A 21,221-nucleotide genomic window follows, 5' to 3' on the forward strand; every position below is an offset into this window, starting at 1 on the left:
GATCCTTCCCCCCCCCCATCCCCAAATTCTGCTTCCTGTTGGCCACTGCTGTTGTGCAGTTTGTCTTGCCAGAGTCGCATTCCAAAATCGAAACAGGAGCAAAGGCCTCGAGCTGGGTTTCCATGACTATTCCCGAAGGCTTTTTGCAGCCACTCACGAGTCATTTCTCACAAGTCCCACGGTCCCTCTCATGGCCAGTGTGGAAGTTTTCTCTTCAATCTCCATCCCGAGCCCATTGTCCAGAAGCAATCTGAAGTTCAGCAGTGGGTTTTTTTTTTTTTCTCCCTATTTCTGTGTCTGGATTAGTGGACTCGGGAGACAGGCAGGACCCAAAAACATGAAGTTTCTAGGGAGCAACAGTCCATTCGGAGGACACAGGAAGCAGTAAACGTGGTGACCTTGGCTGTGACTGAGAGTTGAGTGGGGCTGAAAGGGGGGGGGCTGCTTTCCATGGGACAGGAAATTCAGGCTGTGGTTCGGGCTCACCCTCCCCGCCCCCCGCCACAGGAGATGCTCTTCAGTTGTTTGTCATCCATCTCCTACTTTGTGGCAGATCATCTCTCCTTCCAACTCCAGCTTCCACCCTGGACACAAAAACCTTGCTCCTTGTCTCACCTGCCCTTAAAAATTTAGGTGCTGTGGGATAGGCCATATGTGACCCAAATTAAAACCCCGTTCATCTCACCGCCCATGTTCAGGGCAGCCGACTGACTAGAAACAGGCAACCCTCCTGGGGTCCCTCATCACCAGGAGGTTCCTGTCCCAGTGACCTAGCGACAGACGGAAGTAGAAGGGCTTTCTCTCTCCTGGGTGTGCCGGTGTGACCCTGATGGCTCTGGACGTTAGCTTATCTCTCTTATACCCATTTACCACGGGGCCGTGAGGCCTAGAAAGGAGCACAGATGTCACTCATCTTCCCATCCGCTTGCATGCTCTTAGATGTTGGAAGGAGCACCAAATCATTGCTGTGAAGGGATGCACACGCGCATGCAGAGATGTAGGGATACATGTGTGTGCATGTGTACATATATGTGACTGATAGGGTTTTAACTGCCAAGCCCCAAGCTCCGTTCAGCCCTCTGTGTCAACCTGATGGTCCTAGTTCCTAGGGAGGATGGGTGGGAGATGGACTCGAGGCTGAGCTAGGCCTTACATTTTGCAGAGAAGCATGTGGGGTTTCGGCCCTGCTCGTGTTAAACCAACAGTCTTCGTGTCAGGGGCCTGAAAACTGGCCTTTTTAGAACGGTACACTCCACGCAGCCAGGGAGCCTAGTACCATCCTCAGAACAGCTGGAGCATACATGAGGCCTCGCTTCCCAGACAACATCTGGTGGAGGAAGACCAGGAATGTTCTCAGTGGAGATGGTGGAGGAAAGGGTTTCCTTTCATGCAGCGGTAGTAAGCCCCTTGGAGGATAGGGACTCACACTCAGGAAACACATGCTGTCACCAGATCCTCACTCATCAAGTTCTCAACTTAAGAGATATGCAATACTCATTTTATAGGAAACTGGGGCTTGCTAACGTGACAAAAATGGTCTAGGACCACTAATAAGAGAGACAGGTTCAAAAGCACTCATGGTGTCCTTTTTCTTTCTTGGCTTACTCGCCACGTTACCAGTTGCCTGACAGAATGAGAAGCAGCCCTGGCATGAGGCAAGGACACAAAGGCAATGGCTTCAGACAGGGCTAATCCCAGGGCGCCCACTTTATGATGTGTGGGGCGTATCAGTGGCATGGGACTGGGAGCCAGCACCCCCGCAGCAAGCATGATCCCTTAACCATCTGAAATTCGGGAAGCATGGAATGGATTTGACACTGAAAAGACAGGTCTTCCACTCAGCTTCGTGGAACCTCAGTTTCCCCTCTGGTAAAAGAGAGTAAGCGTATCTCTGTGACAGAGTTTTGATGTGATACGATTAGTTACCATGAGAAACACAGCTCACTGCCCAATCTGTCAGCATCGCTTAGAATGAAGTGTTCAGACAGGCTGAAGAGCAAGTTTGATGAGTGCCTGTTTTGTACCCCAGTGGGTTCTGTCTCATAACCCCAGGGTCCCAGGTTCTGGGCCACCTAGCATCCCTTCCAGTGTGCCACGTTCTCAAGGAAGCACGGAGGTCTGAGGCTGACTTTCAGCAGCTCAGTTCTCTTTGATGTCCATCTATGTACCACGTCAGTCTAATCACGACCTGAACCTCCCTTCCTCAGCCTTCCGACACAATGAGTGCCCGGATCCTGGAGTGCCCGTTAACGGCAAGAGGTTCGGTGATAGCCTACAGCTGGGCAGCTCCATCTCCTTCCTGTGCGACGAAGGCTTCCTCGGGACGCAGGGCTCCGAGACCATCACCTGTGTCCTGAAGGAGGGCAGCGTGGTGTGGAACAGTGCCGTACTGCGCTGTGAAGGTGAGTGGCTGCGGGCTAGGACTGTGGCCGTCATCCTGAGAGGCTGGGGAGAAAGACTGGTCCCAACCACTGTGGTCCATCTCTGCAGTCATCCGTCTTCTCTTCCAATGACCCAGGGTCTCTCCTTTGCCCTCATACTGGGATGAAAGGCCTGATGGGAATGCTTTGTCTGGGAATTTGAATTGTGACCAGAAATAAGACTGGGGAAAAGACTGATATTCTGGAATATCAACTATCAAAATGTCTTCTTTCGACTCAGAGCTCACACTATGACAGCCAGGAGGGGCTGGGTTTCCAGTTCCTGTCTTGATGAGTCCGCAGCCCAACACACACAGGGATGCCAGAACTCCTGAGCTTGCCCTCTCAAGGCTGCCTGTTGTCTTTTCCTCCACATGTCCCTTCCTCTCGTTCCTGGACTCTCCCTGTTCATCAGCTGTGCCCCCTGGCAAACGCTTTCATGAAATCCTATGGTCACTCTGCAGGTGATGTAGAGAAGGCCACCTGGGAGACACATGGCTCTTAGCAAGTGCCAGGCTCATTACAGGCCCTGTCTTGTGTCTCAGGGAAGTTTTGAAACTTCCCAGACCAGCATTGATCCATCTGAAAAGCAGACACAGATTATACCTCCTTAGGACAGGGATCATGTCAAGTCTGTATCCCAAACACAGCCCTTGGCACAGAATCAGCCCTCAGAAAGACTCAACAGACAGATGTGTTTGGACAGGCAGGGGCTGTGGCTTTGAGGGCAGAGAGCTGCTTCCTCTCCTCTCCTGGGATAGACAGAGGATGGGAACCAAAGAGACCAGCCTGCTTACCCAGCCCTCACCCCACAAGTGAGAGGCCCCAGGAGGGGGAAGAGGGGAGAGCCTGACAGGTGTGAGCTAGGAAGGGCCGTGCGGAGGCCACTGGATGAGCCGCTTTTCTTCTTGAGCCTCTGGTTTTCCAACTGAAAAGCGGAAAAGAGATGGGAGCGAATGATAAAAGATGGCCATCCCTCAAGGGTCGCAGGGAGGGTAGAGCAAGCACTCGTCAGTATTTGCTGTGCTCCCATTAAGGTGTGAGCTCCAGGAAGGTAGGACACCACCCTGGCTCGCAGCCTTACACACTCGGGGTGTCTGACACTTGGCCCACCCTCAGTCAGTGCTGCTGAGTGAATGAATGAATGAATGAATGAATGAATGAATGAATGATTGATTTATTAACCAGCCACAAACACACCCATAAGAAATGTGTCATTGGCAGACGTGCTGTCTCCACCTTACAGCCAACCGGTAGGGTCACTTTAGGAAAGTCATATGACCCTTCTGTGCCTCACTGGCCCCATCGATAAAGCACAGGTGATTCAGGACCCACGCAGCTGAGCTGTAAGCGTGGCTGACATACAGAGAACATTCAGTATGTATGGCAGCTGGTGTTATTTGAACTTGATTTTGACCATTTCTTCATTGGGCCAATCAGATCAGGAGTGACTTCCCTTATTTAGGTTTAACAACATTAACATTAAAACTTTAGAGTGGAGCTGGGTGTGGTGCAGCACACCTTTAACCCTAGCACTCAGGGAGGCACAGGCAGGCAGAACTCTGAGTTCAAGGCCAGCCTGGTCTACAAAGCCAAAACAGGACAGCCAGGGCTACACAGAGAAACCCTGTCTTGAAACCCCCAACACCCCCCAAAAAAACAAAACAAAAACAAAAACCTTAGGGTGGGAGAGATAATCAAGGCCCAAGAACCCACCCTCATCCCCTTGCTCCTTCCTTTTATCTGTGCCTGGTTGAGGCCCCTGGTTCTTCATCAACATCTTTGTGTCTATTTTGTTCTGGGTTTTTTTTTTTAATTAAGTATCCCCACCTGGTGGACAATTAAATGCAGACGCTAATGGTCTTATAGACATTCCTTTAATCTATTCTGAGAGCCACTCTGGTTCGGAAAGACTGTAATAGGACAAGGTAGGAAGGAAATGGCTTCTAAATTTGGAGAGGAGGAAGATCGTCACCTGCAGGAGTGGACAAAGGTTTTCTTAAAGGGCTGGAGAGGGGATATTTTCAACCTCATGGACCCTGAGGCCTCTCTCTCCTCAACTCTGTCACTGCCACTCAAAAGCAGCTATGGGCTGCACGTGAGTGGCTAGGCTGGGTGCGGCCGTCAGCAGGGGTCTGTAGTTGTGTGTGATGAAAAGTCAGAAATGTCCTACGGAATGTTTGCAGGTACAGGAGGCCTCTTCCTAGCAGTGCCTGGATGTCCTTCATGTTCGTCTCTTCCTTGTCTATGTTTCAAGGAAGAACCAAGTAGCTGTGCCTTTCTGTGACAGGTGTTAGGCGGGTGTCACCAAACTGCAGGTGTAGTTATTGTCCCCACTGGTGCTCAGAAAGACAAGCCACCTGCCCAGCACCCTCCCAGCACCTGAGAGATTGTGCAGGAATCCACACCTAGATTCTGGGCTGCCCTTTTAGGATTATATCGCTACAAAGACTATAATATCAAATGTCTTCATGAAAGACTTCAAAGTATTCACAACGAGAACAAAAAGCAAGTTTTCTCCTTTTCACATCCCAGTAGGAAATTAAAACAAAAGGAAGCATATTGCCTGCTGCCAAAGACAAGTCTCAGAAACTGAAAATATAAAAGGAAGTGACAGTCGTAAGACAAATGTATCAGTTATGACAATAAAGGCAATTAAACTCCCCATCAAAAACAAAGACTCTCAAACTGGACTCAGGAAAACATTCAGGCTCACAGAATTACACTGGAAAAAAAAAAAGAAAGAGATCAGTGAGCTCTGATGAACGCTTTCATATTTCTGTTTTTAAAAGAATCTATCGTGAAAGTTTCAAACCATGTCTAAGTGTAAATATTTTTTAAGTTCCAAAAAAAAAAAAAAAGCCCATTTCTCATGGAAAATTTTATTTAAGAATTTGCTGCAGTGGCTGGAAAGATGCCTCGGGCGGTAAAGCTATGCCCAGCTGGGCAGGACCTGAGGTTGAATCTCTGGCACCTGAGTCAAAAGCTGGGCTGTGAACATGGGGGCCTTCCTGGGCAAGCTCAGCTTATAACTGGTATTTCTTCCCTTCACAAATGTTTGCCAACCACATCGTGTTTGTGCCAGGCACTGGGTTAGACCCAAGATCTCTCCTCGGTCCTCTTACAGAGCCGTTACCCCTTCCTTCCCTTTCAGCCTCAAGTACAAATCTGTAGCCTGCTGAGCTTGGGTCATGCGCCCATTCGTTTCCCAACCATCACTATGCTGCTCTGGGGTGAACTTCCGGCATGATGGGACATCCCTAGGAAAAGTCTGATATGTTTCTGTGACGATCTCTAACAGGTATAAGAAGGCCCACATAAGAGGTTAGAGGGGCTTTCTAGTCCGTGCATTATATGAACTGGCAGCTCTCCAGTCACTTATTAATCTCAGGGACTCTATTCCTGCCTCCTGCCATTTCTTTTTAAACTAAATTACTCCCATAACAAGACATCTCTTGCTCTCTGAATTTGTGTGTGTATGACCTGTGTGCGGGTAGATGCGCAAGCATCCCTCTATGGGCGTGTGTGTGTTGGTGAAGATGTGTGTGCATGCGTGGATGTGGATTCATGTGTGTTTATGTGCATGGTCACATGCACACACAGAGACGAGAAGACAGCCTCGAGTGTTGCTCAGAAACATATACCTTGGGGTGTTTGTTTGTTTGTTTTGTTTTGTTTTGTTTTAGACAGTCTCTCACACACCAGAGGTCCCGTGTTACTTCTCAAGAGCTATCCACCTGTTTTGCCGGACAGAATCTCTCGCTGGGATCTGGGGCTTATCAGTTAGGGTCAGTTAGGTAGCCAACAGAGTCCCAGTAATCTAGCCAGCTTTTGATGTGTGTGCCGGGGGTGGGGGGGCTCGAACTCACGTCCTCGTTCTTACACAGTGAACACTTTACTGACTGAGCTGTCTCCCCGCCCCTTGCGTTCTGAACGCTGCTGCTGGTACATTCCCTGAGTGGCTGGTGAGCATGATGCCCTCTCTCTTGTATTTCTTCAAGTGGCACCGAGGTCTAGATGCTTAATCACACGTGGATTCCTTTCGTTGTTGTCGCCGTTTAATTACCAGACCCTTTAATAGGCAGAGCGTTCATTGTGCCTCCATCAACAGCACGTAATGTCTCTTTTGGGACACTGGGGGCTGTCTAGGATCCCAGCCTGAGACTGCAAAATGGCAGGACTCTGTTGTTTCTCTCTTATAAGCTGGAATACTTGGAGGAAACACTGAAATCTCGAAGAAACAGTTATTTTCTTTAATATATTGTTATTATTTGCATATTAACGAGTGGACTGCCTAACGTCTTCTGAGCATTGTTTTAAGCATCAATAGAGGATAGTGGATGGACATTTATCTTGTGTGTTTACAGCTCTCATTCTAACTGATGTTCACATTGTCCTCCTGGCTAGCAGGAGCCCTTTGAAGGTGGCCCAGCCTCTTCTTGGACATCTCCTGCTCCTGACCTAGAGTCAGTTGTTTTCTCGAAGGCACTTTTTAGTGCAAATTGATGTTTAGAATCTAGAGTGCTAAAGAGTGCTTATTACTATCGACTCGCCCTGTGTAAGCCTTTTCAGCGAACGCAGCTGAGAAACGCTTTATCCAAGAAAACGTGTGTGGGATCATTTCCTTTTAAATAAGGAAGCTTTTATCTTTTAACCTTAACTTCCTTGGTATCGTATTCACCCGACTTTTCGCTCTTGCCCCAAAATGCAGATCCCACCCACCCACCGTCATGACTTCCCATGCTGGGATGCACACCCAGAGCTCTCAGAGTAGTCAGGACGGTGCTATGAACATTAACACACTTAGCAGAATTGGCTCATTCATCATCATCACCACTGTTGTCATCGTCACCATCATCCCGTTCTTTATATCCGTATTTCCCCAGAGGCCTGGGCTATCGAATTACTACCTCTTTAAAAAAAAAAAAATCTCTTTACGTCCTTAAACATAAGTGTACAAGATAGCACTGTATTCAGTTTAAGTTTTTAGAAATTGCACATCAAATTTAATCATTTTTAATTACGCAAAGTGATTATATAGTTCCAGAGTTAAATCTGCCAAAAAAAAAAAAAAAACCCAAAAAACAAAAAACAAACAATGTACATTTGGGGAAAGTAAAGCTCTGAGCATATCCCTTCTACCCATGGGGAATGCATCCCGTTTTCAATTTACCTGTTCATTGATTGTTCATCTGAGTGGGTACTACACTTTAATACCAACTTAACTTTTTAAAGTTTTATTTTTACTTCTCAGCTGTGTGTATGCATATGCGTGTCTACGTGTGTGTATGTGTATGTGAGCACAGGTGCCTGGAGAGGCAAGAAGAAGGTGTTAGATCCACTGGAGCTGGAGTTAGTGGGTGAGAATGAACTCCCCCCCCGCCCCCCTACCCGAGGGTGCTGGGGACTGAACTCGGGTCTTCTGCGAGGGCAGTACTCACTCTTAACCACCGAGCCATCTCTCTAGCTTCTAATTTAACTTCCATATGACCTCTTCTTTAGATAAACAGCACCGAGGGCCCCCGCACTCACATGTGCACAGAGATGCACTACATTAAAAGTTAAACGAGTAGTGAAGTGTTAGCACCCACTCAGATGAAGCATAAAAGGCGTGCGGTGCTACTGATCTAAGTGATGCTCGGAAGCGGAACTGGTAAAGAGACGTTGCATCCGGGACTCCTCTCTAGAGCCTGCCAGTCATGGACCGTTCTGGAATATGCGAGTAACAGAATGCAGGATGGAGTAGAGAGGTCAGTTGGCCGCGACATGTGCTCAAGAAGAGATTAGCCACCTAAAGCAGTACTAGCAGAACAGAGAAAAACCAGAACAGGGAGCCACCAAAGGAAGGATTTGAATTTGAGGCAGGGCTGCGTTTATCTGACTGCAGCCAGGGAACATAACTCTGCCTTCATCCTGTGGCTTCCCGGAAATTGAACGAGGAGGTCAACATCCAGTAGCCAGAGAGGCTGGGCCTGGAATGATTGACAGCCAAGGCGGAGTACCTGCTTGAGCCCTCTTGGTCACAGCAGCAGGCACACCCCTCCCCACCTCCGAGGTCTCACACACGCGCTGAAGGAGGTGATTCGAGTGAGATGACGGATGGGTTCTGAAAAGCAGAGCTGCAGAAGTGACAGAACACGTGTGTGATTTAGTTCTCCATGTTTTATATAGCCACCATCTAATTACTTCGTTTCTCTAAGCCTCTACTCACAGAAATCAGAGCAATAATCCCCTTCTATAGAATGAGGGTAGCAACACATGTGCCTTGTTGCTTTGCAGTTTTCACGGGATAATCCACGTTAAGCCCCGACACCTGGCGATCGCTGGGTACCCTCCAGCTCATTCCGGTCTGTGTGACAGGGGCTTGCTTTGTGCCGAGGGAGGATTTGGAGACAGAGGTCTTCAGGTTAAATCTCAGCTCTGGCTCTATTAGCTTAATGTCCTTTATCTAGTGTCTTAACCTACTTGGTCTTGGTTACCTCCTTTGTAAAATGGGGATAATAACTTTATTAGCACGCATTTGGATGAAATCATAAAGCAACCCAAGTAAGGCATCAAGAGGTATTGGCACCTTCTTCCTGTTGTTATTACTATTGTTATCTTCTTTTTTAATCAAATATCTTAACGTGCTTTTCTATTCAGAATGTCTGGGCTGGGGCTGGAGAGATAGCTCGGCAGTTAAGAGCACTTGTTGCTGTTCCAGAGGAACCAGGTTCGGGTCCTGGCTTCTACACAGCTGCTCACAGCCACCTGTAATGCCAGTTCTAGGAAATATGACACTCGCTCCTGGCTTCCTCAGGCACTAGTACAGGCATGATGCACAGACATACACGCAGGCAGCACACTCACACACGTCAATTTCTAAAACGAAATGCAATGTTTTTAGGAGAAGAATCTCTGGGCTGAGGATGCGTCTCAGCTGCTAAATAATGCTTGCCTAGCCTGTGCAAAGCCCTGGGCTTGATCCCCAGCACTGCACAAACTGTGTGCCTGAGGCTGCATGCCTGTAACTGCAGCATTCTGAAGGTGGAGGCAGGATCAGAAGCATACTTGCCTATGTAGTGAGTTTGAGCCTATCGTGGGCTGCAGGAGACCCTGTAACTAAAAAGAAAGAGAGGGAGGGAGGAAGAGAGAGAAGGAGAAGGGAAGGAGAAGAAGGATGAAAGAAAGGAAGGAAGGGAAGGGGAAAAAATTCAGCTTGAGGAACATTAGACAATGACCTGGAAGCATCTAGAAGAATTTGCAAAGCACCTCAGTCCTATTCAGGAGTGTTTGGCCTCTAGTAGGTCTGCAGTAAAAGGCACTGGAGCAGCGGTTCTCAACATGTGTGTCAAGACCCCTTTGGGAGTTGGAAGACCCTTTGACAGGGGTCACCCAAGACCACTAGAAAACACAGATATTTACATCACGATTCATGACAGTAGCAAAATTACAGTGACGAAGCAGCTACGAGAATTTCATGGTTGGGGGTCACCACAACCCAAGGAACTGTGTTAAAGGTCACAGCATCAGGAAGGCTTGAGAACCACTGGTCTAGGGGAAGCAGGAGTTTCTTGACAGCCCAGAGACTGCTTACTGTGTTAGACTGTTTCTGTGTTGTCTTTCCTGATTCCAAGCCCACGCTAATTACTCCGCCTCCGTGATCCTCAGCTTCGTACAATGATCACAGCACCAGCCTCACGGTGAGGACTGTGGTCATGTATGTGTGGAAATGCCTGACATGGCATGAGCACCCAGTGCTCAGCCTTAGTGTGGTGGTGGTATGGTCCCCCCCTCTCGAAGCTTGGGCAAGTGTTACGTGACCTACATCAGACTATTAAGCAACACCCCACCACCAGCAGCAGCAGCCCCGACAGCTTCCAGTCAAGATGGCGGACTGTTTAAGCTAAGTGTTTGCGTTACTTTTCTCATCACTGTGACAAAGCAACTTACGAAAGGAGCTTAAGGAGGGAGAGGTTTAATCTGATTCACAAGCGTGCAGTTCCTCATGGCAGTAAAATCATGGTACCGGAGCTGGGGGCAGCTGGCCGTGCTGCAGAGGGAGATGAACGTGGCTACCCTGTTCTCTTTCTCTTTTTATTCAGCCCATGGAAATGGTGAGTCCAGCATTTAGGGTGATTGTTCACCACCACCCCCTCAGGTAACCTGTTGTAGAAGCTGCCTCACAGACATCCCTGGAGGCTTCTCTCCTAGGTGATCTTAGGCCCCATCAAGTTGACAATAAAATTTAGCCATCACAATGTTCAGCATGGCTCATAAGTGGGCCCACTTCTCGGGAGTCGGGTGGGTGGGGCCAGGTGGGTGGGGTTTTCATCTTGACGCCTGTTTCCACAGTGACTGAAACAGGAAGAGGATATTTTACAAGCCACTTGCTGGCTTTTAACATTTCCAGGTGGGCATCACTCATGTTCTCAGCCTATTGACTCAGCCACGTGACTTAGCATGGCTTTAAAAAGGTTAGAGAGTGAACCCCTCAAGGGTCCTGAAGGAAGAATGATGGAGTAGCCCTGATCACCATCACGCAGGATAGGAGGCTAGGGCATGGCATCTGGAAGAAGGAGTCATGGGGAAGAGCCTAAGCAGGAGGCAATGACATGCTTCATGAGACCAAAACCGGCCAGAGGTTGGGATGGACCAGCCAGTGTCTTGCCAAATCACCTGCCCCGACTGCATCCATCCATCCTTGCATCCATTCTTTTACCCAGCAGTCATGGAGAGACAGTTCTGTGTCACGTGCTATGCTAAATACTGAGCATCCCTGTTGGGGAAGACAAATATCGTGGTACCCATAGTACGGCAAGACATAACACTGCCCTGAGCTGACCCCAAGTCTAGCCATTAGCTCCCTAGCGTTGATGGGAGGAAGTGGGCCTGGGCTGATGCCTCTGCCTCAGGCCCAACAATTGAGTGGGGAACAAAGAAAAAGGCAGTGTGACCTAAATATTAGCCCCACTGGAATGACAAACAGACTGCTGAGAGAATTTTCAGCCTTTTCCTTTAGGCCTTTTATAAACCTGCAAATGATGTAACGGGTCACATCTATAAGGGTCCCAGTCGGCAAAGCTCACAGTTCAGACTTTATGTAATTTTCCATAAAAACAAAACAAGTCCTTGTTGGCTAACACATTTAGGGTGTTTTTGTTTATTTGTTCATTCATTTGTCTCTCAACAAATCCTCTTTTCTCACTCTGTCCCCCAGCTCCCTGTGGTGGTCATCTGACTTCCCCCAGCGGGACCATCCTCTCTCCAGGCTGGCCTGGCTTCTACAAGGATGCCTTGAGCTGCGCCTGGGTGATCGAAGCCCAACCTGGATACCCCATCAAAATTACATTTGACAGGTGCTTCTGATGGCAGCCTGCGGGTGGGGGGGTGATGTCTCCCCTGTGACAGTGTTGTGGGGAGTGTGGCACCAATGAAAAGACTTCAGCCAGGTGGAAGCCATGGGCTTGACTGCCTGGATGACTTTAAGCTTGAATTTAGTTGATGTATCGGGAATCTGTGGACCCTAGAATTACTAGCCCCTTAAAGAGAGATGATAAGCCAGGCAGTGGTAGCACACGCCTGTAATTCCAGCACTCAGGAGGCAGAGGCAGGCATATCTCTGTGAGTTCAAGGTCAGCCTGGTCTACAGAGTGAGTTTCAGGACAGTAGAAACTCACACAGAGAAACCCCGTCTCAAAAGAGAGAGAGAGAGAGAAAGAGCAGGTTAAACACCATCAAATTTAGACAGAACCCACACATTCTGAGCATGGGAAAGAGTGCCCCCCCAACCTCTCTCCTAAATCCTGCTCAACTACTCCCTCTGCTCGAAAGGAGTGCTCTACTTGAGCCCCATGGTGGGAAGGCAGCCTCCCAGATATGAACCTAGACTTCCTCCAGGTGGAGCATCAGTGGCATGAAATTCATAGTCTGCAAACTGTCCTGTGAAGGTTGGCACAGGCAGCATGCTGTGTACCATGGGGCCCTTGACCTTGCGTGACCTGCTGAACACTCTTTATGGCTCCGGGCTTAGAAACATCTTTTCACAGATGTGAAAGCTAGTCTTAGTTCCCTAAGCCAAAGATCAGATTTGATCCCGGGGCTTCAGTGGATGAGCCCCTGGCCTAGAACATTCCAAACCCCAAAAAGCTTTTGTCTCTGGGTCTTAAGATGGGTTCTAGCCCGTGTTCTAAAGAGGACATTGAGTGTACTTTCTTGACTGGAGGGGAAAGAGAATTATATACAGTTGAGGAAGTCCTTCCAGGGGCTAGAAAATGTATGCAAATTGTATTAAAAACATCCTATCTGCTGAAATCTGGTTGTCTGGATCCCCGGGTGAGGCAGGGCAAAAGATACGTTCTGAGTTTCGTCAGACATCTCTATTTGCATTGATTGATAGGTTTAAGACTGAGGTCAACTATGACACCCTGGAGGTTCGAGACGGGAGGACATACTCCTCGCCTTTGATTGGAGTTTATCACGGGACCCAGGTACCCCAGTTCCTCATCAGCACCAGCAACTACCTCTACCTCCTCTTCTCCACTGACAAGAGTCACTCGGACATCGGCTTCCAGCTCCGCTATGAGAGTGAGTCTCAGCGGGTGGTGCAAAGAGGTGGACTGTATTCCACCCTGGGCCCAGCCCCAACCATCCTAGAGCATTATCTGATAGAAATGTACTCACTGGAAGGTGCTCCTTCGTTCTCAGCCTCTCTCACGCGTCACCTCACAGCTTCCTCTGTATACGGGTGATTGGCTGCGGCCATAGCTTGCATGATGGGATCAAGTACTTGACTGACCGACCCTGAACTTGAAGTCAGCTGCCATCTCCTTCACACCTGCCTTTTTTTTCATCATCTCCAATTCATCCTCTTGACTTAGAGGATTAACCTCATGTCAATACTTTCCAGATCAAATTAGGAAGTGCCATGGGTGTGGGCTGAGAGCATCATGAGGACAGAGTCATTTGCTCACTCACTCTCTGTCACTCACTAAGCCGAGACATCGTGCCCAAGACATAGTGAACATTCATATGGCAGATCTGTGTTGAATGTGTGAACCGGCCTGAGAGCTGGGCCTTTCAAATGCCACCTCCCACCCCACCTTCCATGAACACCAAGGGCCACCTCTCATGAGTCGGTTACTTGGCTGACATCGACCGATGTCTGTTACAGCCGTGGCCTCTCTCTTCCAGCTATTACGCTGCAGTCAGACCACTGTCTGGACCCAGGCATCCCCGTCAATGGGCAGCGTCACGGCAATGACTTCTATGTGGGTGCTCTGGTGACCTTCAGCTGTGACTCTGGCTACACATTAAGCGATGGGGAGCCCCTGGAGTGTGAGCCGAATTTCCAGTGGAGCCGCGCCCTTCCCAGCTGTGAAGGTGAGGCGCCACAGCAGGGTGGGGGGTGGGGCTGAAAGAGCACATTCATCTGCCCTGGTGAGCCAGGGCCCCGAGTCACTGACTCCCCAACCTCATCGGTGAGGTTGGCGGTTTTGGGGGACTCATGAAGGATGGTTAGGGGAAGCTCTCCGAGACACTCTGACCTTCTCTGCCCACTTCACTCCTGCAGCTCTCTGCGGTGGCTTCATCCAAGGCTCCAGTGGCACCATCTTGTCACCGGGGTTCCCTGACTTCTACCCCAACAACTTGAACTGCACCTGGGTTATTGAGACCTCACATGGCAAGGGTGAGTGTTGAAGCCTGAGTCAGGTACCGAACTCGTGGCCAGGACTCCAGGGTCCCAGGTCAGAGCAACTTCCATGAAGATTTCACTACATGGTGACGTGTGAACTTAGTCTGGGTTTTCTCACGAGTAAGAAAACTTGCTGGAGTTTCCCACCTGTCTGTCACAGAAGCCCTTCAGTGAGGACTGCTGAGACTCTAACCCCACCTCTCACAGAGCTTCCTTATTTCTGGGGGGCGGGGTGTGTGTGACACACATTCATTTGTCACACCCGCCCCCAGCCTGTGCTGCTTGCCTCAGCTGTTAGGAAGCAAACGCAGTCCTGGGGAGTTCAAGTTCAAAGCAGCAGTACAAGTTACAAGTTAGCGCATATACAGCTGACCGATGTTGGCCGGATTCCACCCACGTGGCAGACGCTGTGCTAGAGATCAGCAGGAAGCCGGCTGTCACAGCCTCTGCCCCCAGACGCTTAGTCTAACATCCCTCAGAAGCAGCTCCTCCACTCTGCAGTTTAGCAAGAATTCTAGCACCTAGGCTCACAGCTTTGGGTTTTCTATACTGGGAGTAGAAAAACTCAGGCATCTGAGCGTGACAGTCTGTCACTGATAATTGTGATGTGTGCCTTTAATTAAAAAAAAAAAAAAAAAAAAAAAAAAACTCTGATCTAGAAGAATTAGCATGCAGAGGAGCGGGGTTGAAATAGAACAACCCTCCCAGATACCCAAATGTCACTATGGTCTGTCAGTGCTCGGTGAGCACGTTAGTCTGGGAGATGGACACCCTTTACTCAGGGGTATAGTGCCCGTCCAGAAATAGATGCCACTCTGGGCACATGCCAAACCAGACTGTGACTAAAGATCATTTTAGATCCACTGAAGAGGTCACATAAACAGAATCTAGAGACCGTGGGATCGTGCCCCGGAGAAGAATCTCCGCTGGTGAAACGCTTGCTTTGCAAGTGTCAGGACCTGAGTTGGATCCCGTCACTCATGTGAAAAGCAGGACGTTGTGTCTGCTCACCTCTGTGACCCCAGAGCTGGGAAGACAGAGAAAGGAGGACCTCTGGGCTCCCTAGAGAGTCAAGCTAGCCTAATCGGGGAGCCCCAGGTCCAAGTGAGAAACATTATCTCTAAAAACAAAATAAATATGGAGGAACAGCACCTACCATTAATCCCTGACCTCCACATGGATCCCCACATATGCTCATGCAGCCTCCCTATAAACATGTACACACACACACACACACACACACGAATGAGTGTGACCATTTGAAAAGGAAAGTTTAAAACCCCTATCCACACCTCATCCACAAAGCCACAGGGATAGAAAGCCATGGATAGTTTTAGCCTCTGGTAGGACGTGCGTTTAACAGAGATAATCCATAAAAGCAAAGGCTGCTAGTTTCAATTGAAATCTAAAAATTGATAGGATTTGTATAAAAAAAAAAGGCCTCCATGAAAATGCAAAGTCAAAAGTAAAAAAAAAAAAAAAAAAAAAAAAAATCTGTGATGTATGTAATTGACTAAGGACTGCCAACGTAATGTGTAAAGAGCTCTTAAATTCTGTAAGAAAGCTCTGCCCGGCCCATCAGCCTGAAAAATGAGCAGACCTATAAACTAACACTTCATAATTGAAATACAAATTGAAAACATCAGCCCCGCCAATAATTAAAGACATGCAATTTCAGCCAGCAATGAAACACAGTTTCCCTTTCCGCGCCACGTCGGCGCATCATAATGCACTGTGTGCTGTGGTATGGACACGGTTATGCCGCACGGCCTCACTGCTGGCCAGTGTGGATGAGCCTGGGCTTCCCCCAGCGGTGGCCCAGGAGTGGGAATCAGTGTGGCCTCTGCAGCCAGCCATTTCACTTAGTAAATCTGCATAGTCTCATGTAGCTCGCAGGAAGGTTTTTTTTCTTTTCTTTTTGTTTAATCACATAAAAAACTTAGGACCCATGGCTGAGGTGAACATGCTTGCTCAATGAGCATGGGGACCTGAGTGCAAATCACCGCACTCAGGTAAAGAACCCTGCACGGCAGCACATGAAACGCTCTCTCTGTGGGAGCAGAGGTTCTTGGGAAGTGTCCGCTCACTGCTCACCAAATCAGTGAGCGCCTGGTTCAGTGAGAGACCCTGGCTCAAATAACAACGTGGAGAGTAACAGGGGAAGACAACAGCGTCAACCCCTGGCTCCTACACACATAGCACAAACAAACTAGCTAATTTAAGTAAACGAGAAACTGGAAGGATGACCCAAATTCAGTTCTCAGACCCACTTCAGGTGGCTCACGACTGCCTCTAACTGCAGCTCCAGGGAATCTGGCTCCATGTAATGGCCTCCACAGGCCCTGCATGCAAGTTGCATATAAACATATACACACACGTAAGCACATGTATGCACATACACAAATAAAGATAAAACATGAAGAAAACACAGAGGGCAAATACATAATGAAATCCAGGGCAGCTACAGAGAGGACTAACATAGGAAAAATGTCTGCAGACCGTCAGGGCTGTGCCAATAAGTCAGAGAGCAAAGTAAGCCCCACAAAGCCCTTTGCATTTATAAGGCAGAAGCAAGGCTTTTTGGATAGGAAATGGTCTGCAGAGATCTACCCAGCGTGTTCATATGAGCCGTTCTTTCTTTATTCTCATCTTTGCACTTCTTTTTTCCATTAATGAGAATGTATTTTATGTAACCACACTATTTGCATAAGGAAAAAACCTGAAAGAAAGATTATTTCTCTACATAACATATGTACTGAAGCATCCATCCACCTTGGCTTTCAAGGCCAACTCTGCCCAAGGCTAGGATGGCCCAGAGTTTCTCCATCAAGGCAAGAACGAACCTCTTGGAAGTCAAGGCAGCCTTGAGGGTCCCTAGAAAGGTACCTTGAAATAGGTCCCTTTGAATACCCCTGTATTCAAGGTGCCCTGTATTCAAGGTGCCCTGTATCTGGGCACCTATGATCAGAGAGATGCATATTTTTATGTCTGAATGTCTGTGAACAGGCAAATGTATATATCATTATATTTCTGTGTATGTCTACCTGAAAGTCACTTCAGCTCACTGACTATTTAACACACGCTTGTCTAATGATGTAGACCCAGATCTCAGTATACCATGATGAAGCAGACAAAAGTCAGAAAAGCCAGGATCTTTGCCAAATGTCCTGGAAATCAAATGAGACCTTGTATTTAAGGATGATGTCCAGGAAGGAACTGGCCAGGATAAAAGGCCCATGAATCAATGAGAGGTTGTGGTGAATGACCAGACCTTCTTAGAAGTTCTTCCATAGAACCATACACAAGCTTCCTCTAACTGATAGCATTGATCCACAAGAAACCAGTCAGAGAAACCCTGGACAGCAGCCAACCCTCTGCAGCCCCCTACTGAGTCCTAGCTCCCCAGGCCTCAGCTTCAGTTTCTAGAACTTGCCAGCATCAGAGGAGAGGAGATGGTCCCAAATTTGGACTTTCATTTTAACCTCTACCTCCGTGACATATTTGGAGTATGATGTGGTCTGCTTACATCCAACACAAGCCAAACACCAGGTCAATGCAGATGACAAAAACTTATTGTAATCAAGCCACTACTGATAAATCAGAGCCTCAGAACAGACTCAGGCTGAACCATGATCCAGCCACCCCCCTTCCGAGCCAGAATGTTACAGAGTTTTTAAGCTTGAATACCACAAACATCTCTGCCAAGCTACGGTTACATTTTTCTGCCGATTAGAACTTAGGGATAGGGGACTTCTTTAGGGACATATCTTTGTGGCACACTTATCCTGTTCTCATTAGTCGGTTTATTCAACTGTGGTGGGACGGCTTGCCTAGCATGCATGCCTGTCAACCTGCCATCCATGGGGTACCAGTTACCCACATACATGTCTCTCTCTTGTCTGCCAAACAGGCTGTCAGTTACCCAGAGAGGTCTTGGGAACTTAAATTTTATTTGACCCCTATTCAAAATGGAAGTTTTATTCAAAATGGCTTCAGTTTGGTTTCTCCTTACAAGGGTTCTTTGAAAGCTAGATCTCTGGTTCCCAGCAATTTCCCCTCTTCTGATTTTGCTGGTCACACCAGGAGCTACAGCTCTGTTTGGTGGTGTGAACTGAAAGGAACTGAGCCCACACCTTTCTCCTGTGCTCTGCTCCTGAGACAATGTTGTGCTAACAGACCCACAAGTTGCTTATTTGAGTTGCTACCAAACAATTGGAAACCTAGCTGGAGAAAGTTGAACTTTATTCAGAATTGTTCAGCCACCATATGGCAGGGTTACCAGAGTCAGGGTCAAACCCAGAACCTTGGCAGCTTGAGAAAACCAGCTTTGGCCACCAGTCCTCAATAGGCCAATTAAGGGAATGATGTATTAGTGAAAAACACAAAAGAGAGACTTATTCAATGTGGACACATTGAGAAGAGAAACAAAGAGGTCCAATCACACACACACACACACACACACACAGAGAGAGAGAGACAGACAGACAGACAGACAGACAGAGAGACTCCACATCCATTCTTAGAGTCCTAACACGAGATTTAGGTTTAAATAGATGGCAAGAGATATGCATAGCTGAGCAAGCAATCCTAGGCAAGGTTTGGTCTGACCCTTCATCATTCTAAGGTCCAGTCTCTCCTACAAGATGGCAAGTTCTCAGAACTGTGTGAGATCTCTTTCCTGGAGATAAGCCCTCAGCTCTGGCTAACACCAAGACCCCAGCTCTTTCCTTCTCCCCACATGAGATTCCCTCAGTATGAAACCAGTGTCCCCGGGGTGCTCTGTTTCAATAGTGGGTGGTAGCCAAGGAGGTGTGCACAGGATGTCTTTAGGTTGTATGGGGTTGTGAAGGGAATTAGCATTGCAGGGGTCCAGAGAATGTGACTTTGCAGAGACCTCAAAGTTACTGGGGAAAATTGGGTTCCCTCTTTTGAGTTCTTAATATCATTAATAAAAGAACTTAAAAGCAGACTCGGAAGCTTGAAGACAATTTTATTAAATTATAAGAGGAAAAAAAATAAAAAACCAAGATGGGCAAGATGGAAATCCAGGCAGTTGCCAGAAGGGGAGATGGAGAGAAAGTTGTGCCTTTTAGACATGGAGGTCAGAAGCACTGATGTCAGAATGTTGGAGAAAGCAGGCTTAGGACTACTGACCTGGGTTCACATGGCCCAGGTTCACACGGCCCAGGTTCACAGGCTTATGTGCCCCTGGACAAAGGCTTGCACCAGGGACACTTGGTTAGAAATAGAAGAACAGCTTACTAAGAAGGGAGGGGGGCGGGGACGGACACTCCAAGATGAAAGCCAGCTGAGGAAATCTTCACAAAGCATCAGGCTACATTGTGCACAGCCCTTTGTAACTCTTCGTAGTCCGTGCTTCTCCCATCTGTGACCCCCTTCCCACTCTGAATGTTCTGTTCTGTGGATGAAGCCTCGAGATGATGAAGGGATTCTAGGCTCTCTCTCTGCAAATGGGCTCTAGTCCCTCATCTTTATGCCGTATCAGGAATGGCATCTCCTAACCTACCAGGTCATCTGAGGATCTGGAGCCCAGATCAGCTGTTGGATCCCTACTGTGCGCCAGGACAGCATCAGGAGGGTGGCTCCTCCAGATGGGCCTCACCCTGAAGACTCTTTGCCACCCGGGAGGGGAGTCTGCCATTCACCCACTGCAGCTGAGGAAGGAGTGGACAGACCCGTGACCCCTGCAACTTCTGCCCTGGGCAGTAGCCCACGCCACTCTGTGCATCTGTCACACCAGATAGGACTTAAACTCCAACTGGTACCTCTCTCTCTCTATGACAATGTCTTCATTTTCTCACAGCGGCCAAAAGAGCCCCAAGCAATCAGCACAGCTGGGAAACCCAAGGGTTTCAGCTGGGTTTGCTCATCCTTACCCTCCCGGCCAAATGTTTACTCCCCGGGAGAGGCTGTGTTGGCACGCTGAAGGAGTAGTGGCAGGCTGGTGTGTCATCAACCTGTTTCTGCTGGTTACAGTGTCTGACCCACATGTCCCCTCCGTGCACGCAAACACCCATTTGCCAGGGGTGATACTGACCTCGCTAGCGAGTCTCGTGCTCCCCGTGAAGGCCCCTGGCACAGTTGCTCACACTTCCTCTACCCTACTGAGAATAGCCGCTACTGCTGTAACCCTCTCCTTCACTAAAGCCAAGTCCTCCTCAGCACAAAGCACTAAGCACCAAGCCCAGCGCTCAGGAGGGACCCAGGACTTGAACATATTGGTACTTGGGTGCATCTTGGTTACCTAGATGCTGAGTAGTTACGAACCACCACCATAGCCCCACCACCCCTGCTGATATTTTTCTTCCCAGCTCCCACAGAGACCCAGACACTTGGGGATTCCCAGCTTCCTCCTGTCCACACGGAGGCAAGAACATGAAAACATCTTGAAAGGTTTTAGCCTTAGGGGCTTGGATCCAGCTGTCATTCACCAAAAGTGCCATCTGTGTTGGTGATGATATAGAAATTTACCATCTTTTCGATGCCTTCGGGTCCATAGGATCTACTCAGCATGCAGATTGTAGCCTTCTATGGAGAGGCATTTCTCACAAGCTCCCAGGTGATGCCCTCTGCAGGTCTATAGCCCGCACACAGAGTAGCAAATGGACTCTGTCCTTGGCACACTACATGGCCCATGAATGTACTGGCTTGTGGATTGGCTCTCACAGAGACCCACACAAACACATCAGGCAAGCTCAAGAGCTCTTGTGTTATCAATGCCCTTCTTTCCATCAGCTTCCTCCCCACCCTCCATCCTGCCACCTACTCTCTTCCTCTAGCCCAAGAGGCTGCATCCTGGCGTGGGTGGAGGGCAGAATCGCCTCTGCAGTCAGGTGGCCTGGGTTCAGCTCTGTTACCTCTGTGGAGGACCTTGGACTCCAAGGTCCTCATCTCGGTGTGCCTTGTTTTCACCGGTACAAAGTGGAGATGGAATAGATCACACCCACGTTTCAGGGGTAGCTGGCAGATCCGTTTCTACTGCTTCACTTGTAGCTGCTAAGTGCTGGCCTCAGAGCAAGCAGAACTGCAAGAATAGTGGCGCCAGGGACTTAGGACTCAGTGATGGAATATTATTAGTTTACTATTCTTTACACTCTTCGTCTCCC

General features: G+C 48.5%; 1 protein-coding gene across 1 annotated transcript in view; it reads left to right on the plus strand.

The window, feature by feature from the left end:
• The window catches only part of Csmd2 (CUB and Sushi multiple domains 2), a 547,489-nt gene that overhangs the window by 363,105 nt on the left and 163,163 nt on the right, over window positions 1–21,221 (plus strand). The window contains exons 15-19 of the mRNA XM_055610909.1: window positions 2,208–2,402; window positions 11,620–11,758; window positions 12,799–12,986; window positions 13,593–13,781; window positions 13,972–14,088. Coding sequence (XP_055466884.1) covers window positions 2,208–2,402; window positions 11,620–11,758; window positions 12,799–12,986; window positions 13,593–13,781; window positions 13,972–14,088 — 828 coding nt within the window. The remainder of the gene's footprint in view (window positions 1–2,207; window positions 2,403–11,619; window positions 11,759–12,798; window positions 12,987–13,592; window positions 13,782–13,971; window positions 14,089–21,221) is intronic.

This window comes from Psammomys obesus, unplaced genomic scaffold (genome assembly GCF_907164565.1).
Source record: "Psammomys obesus unplaced genomic scaffold, mPsaObe1.curated_primary_1811, whole genome shotgun sequence".
In the NCBI taxonomy this organism is placed as follows: domain Eukaryota; kingdom Metazoa; phylum Chordata; class Mammalia; order Rodentia; family Muridae; genus Psammomys; species Psammomys obesus.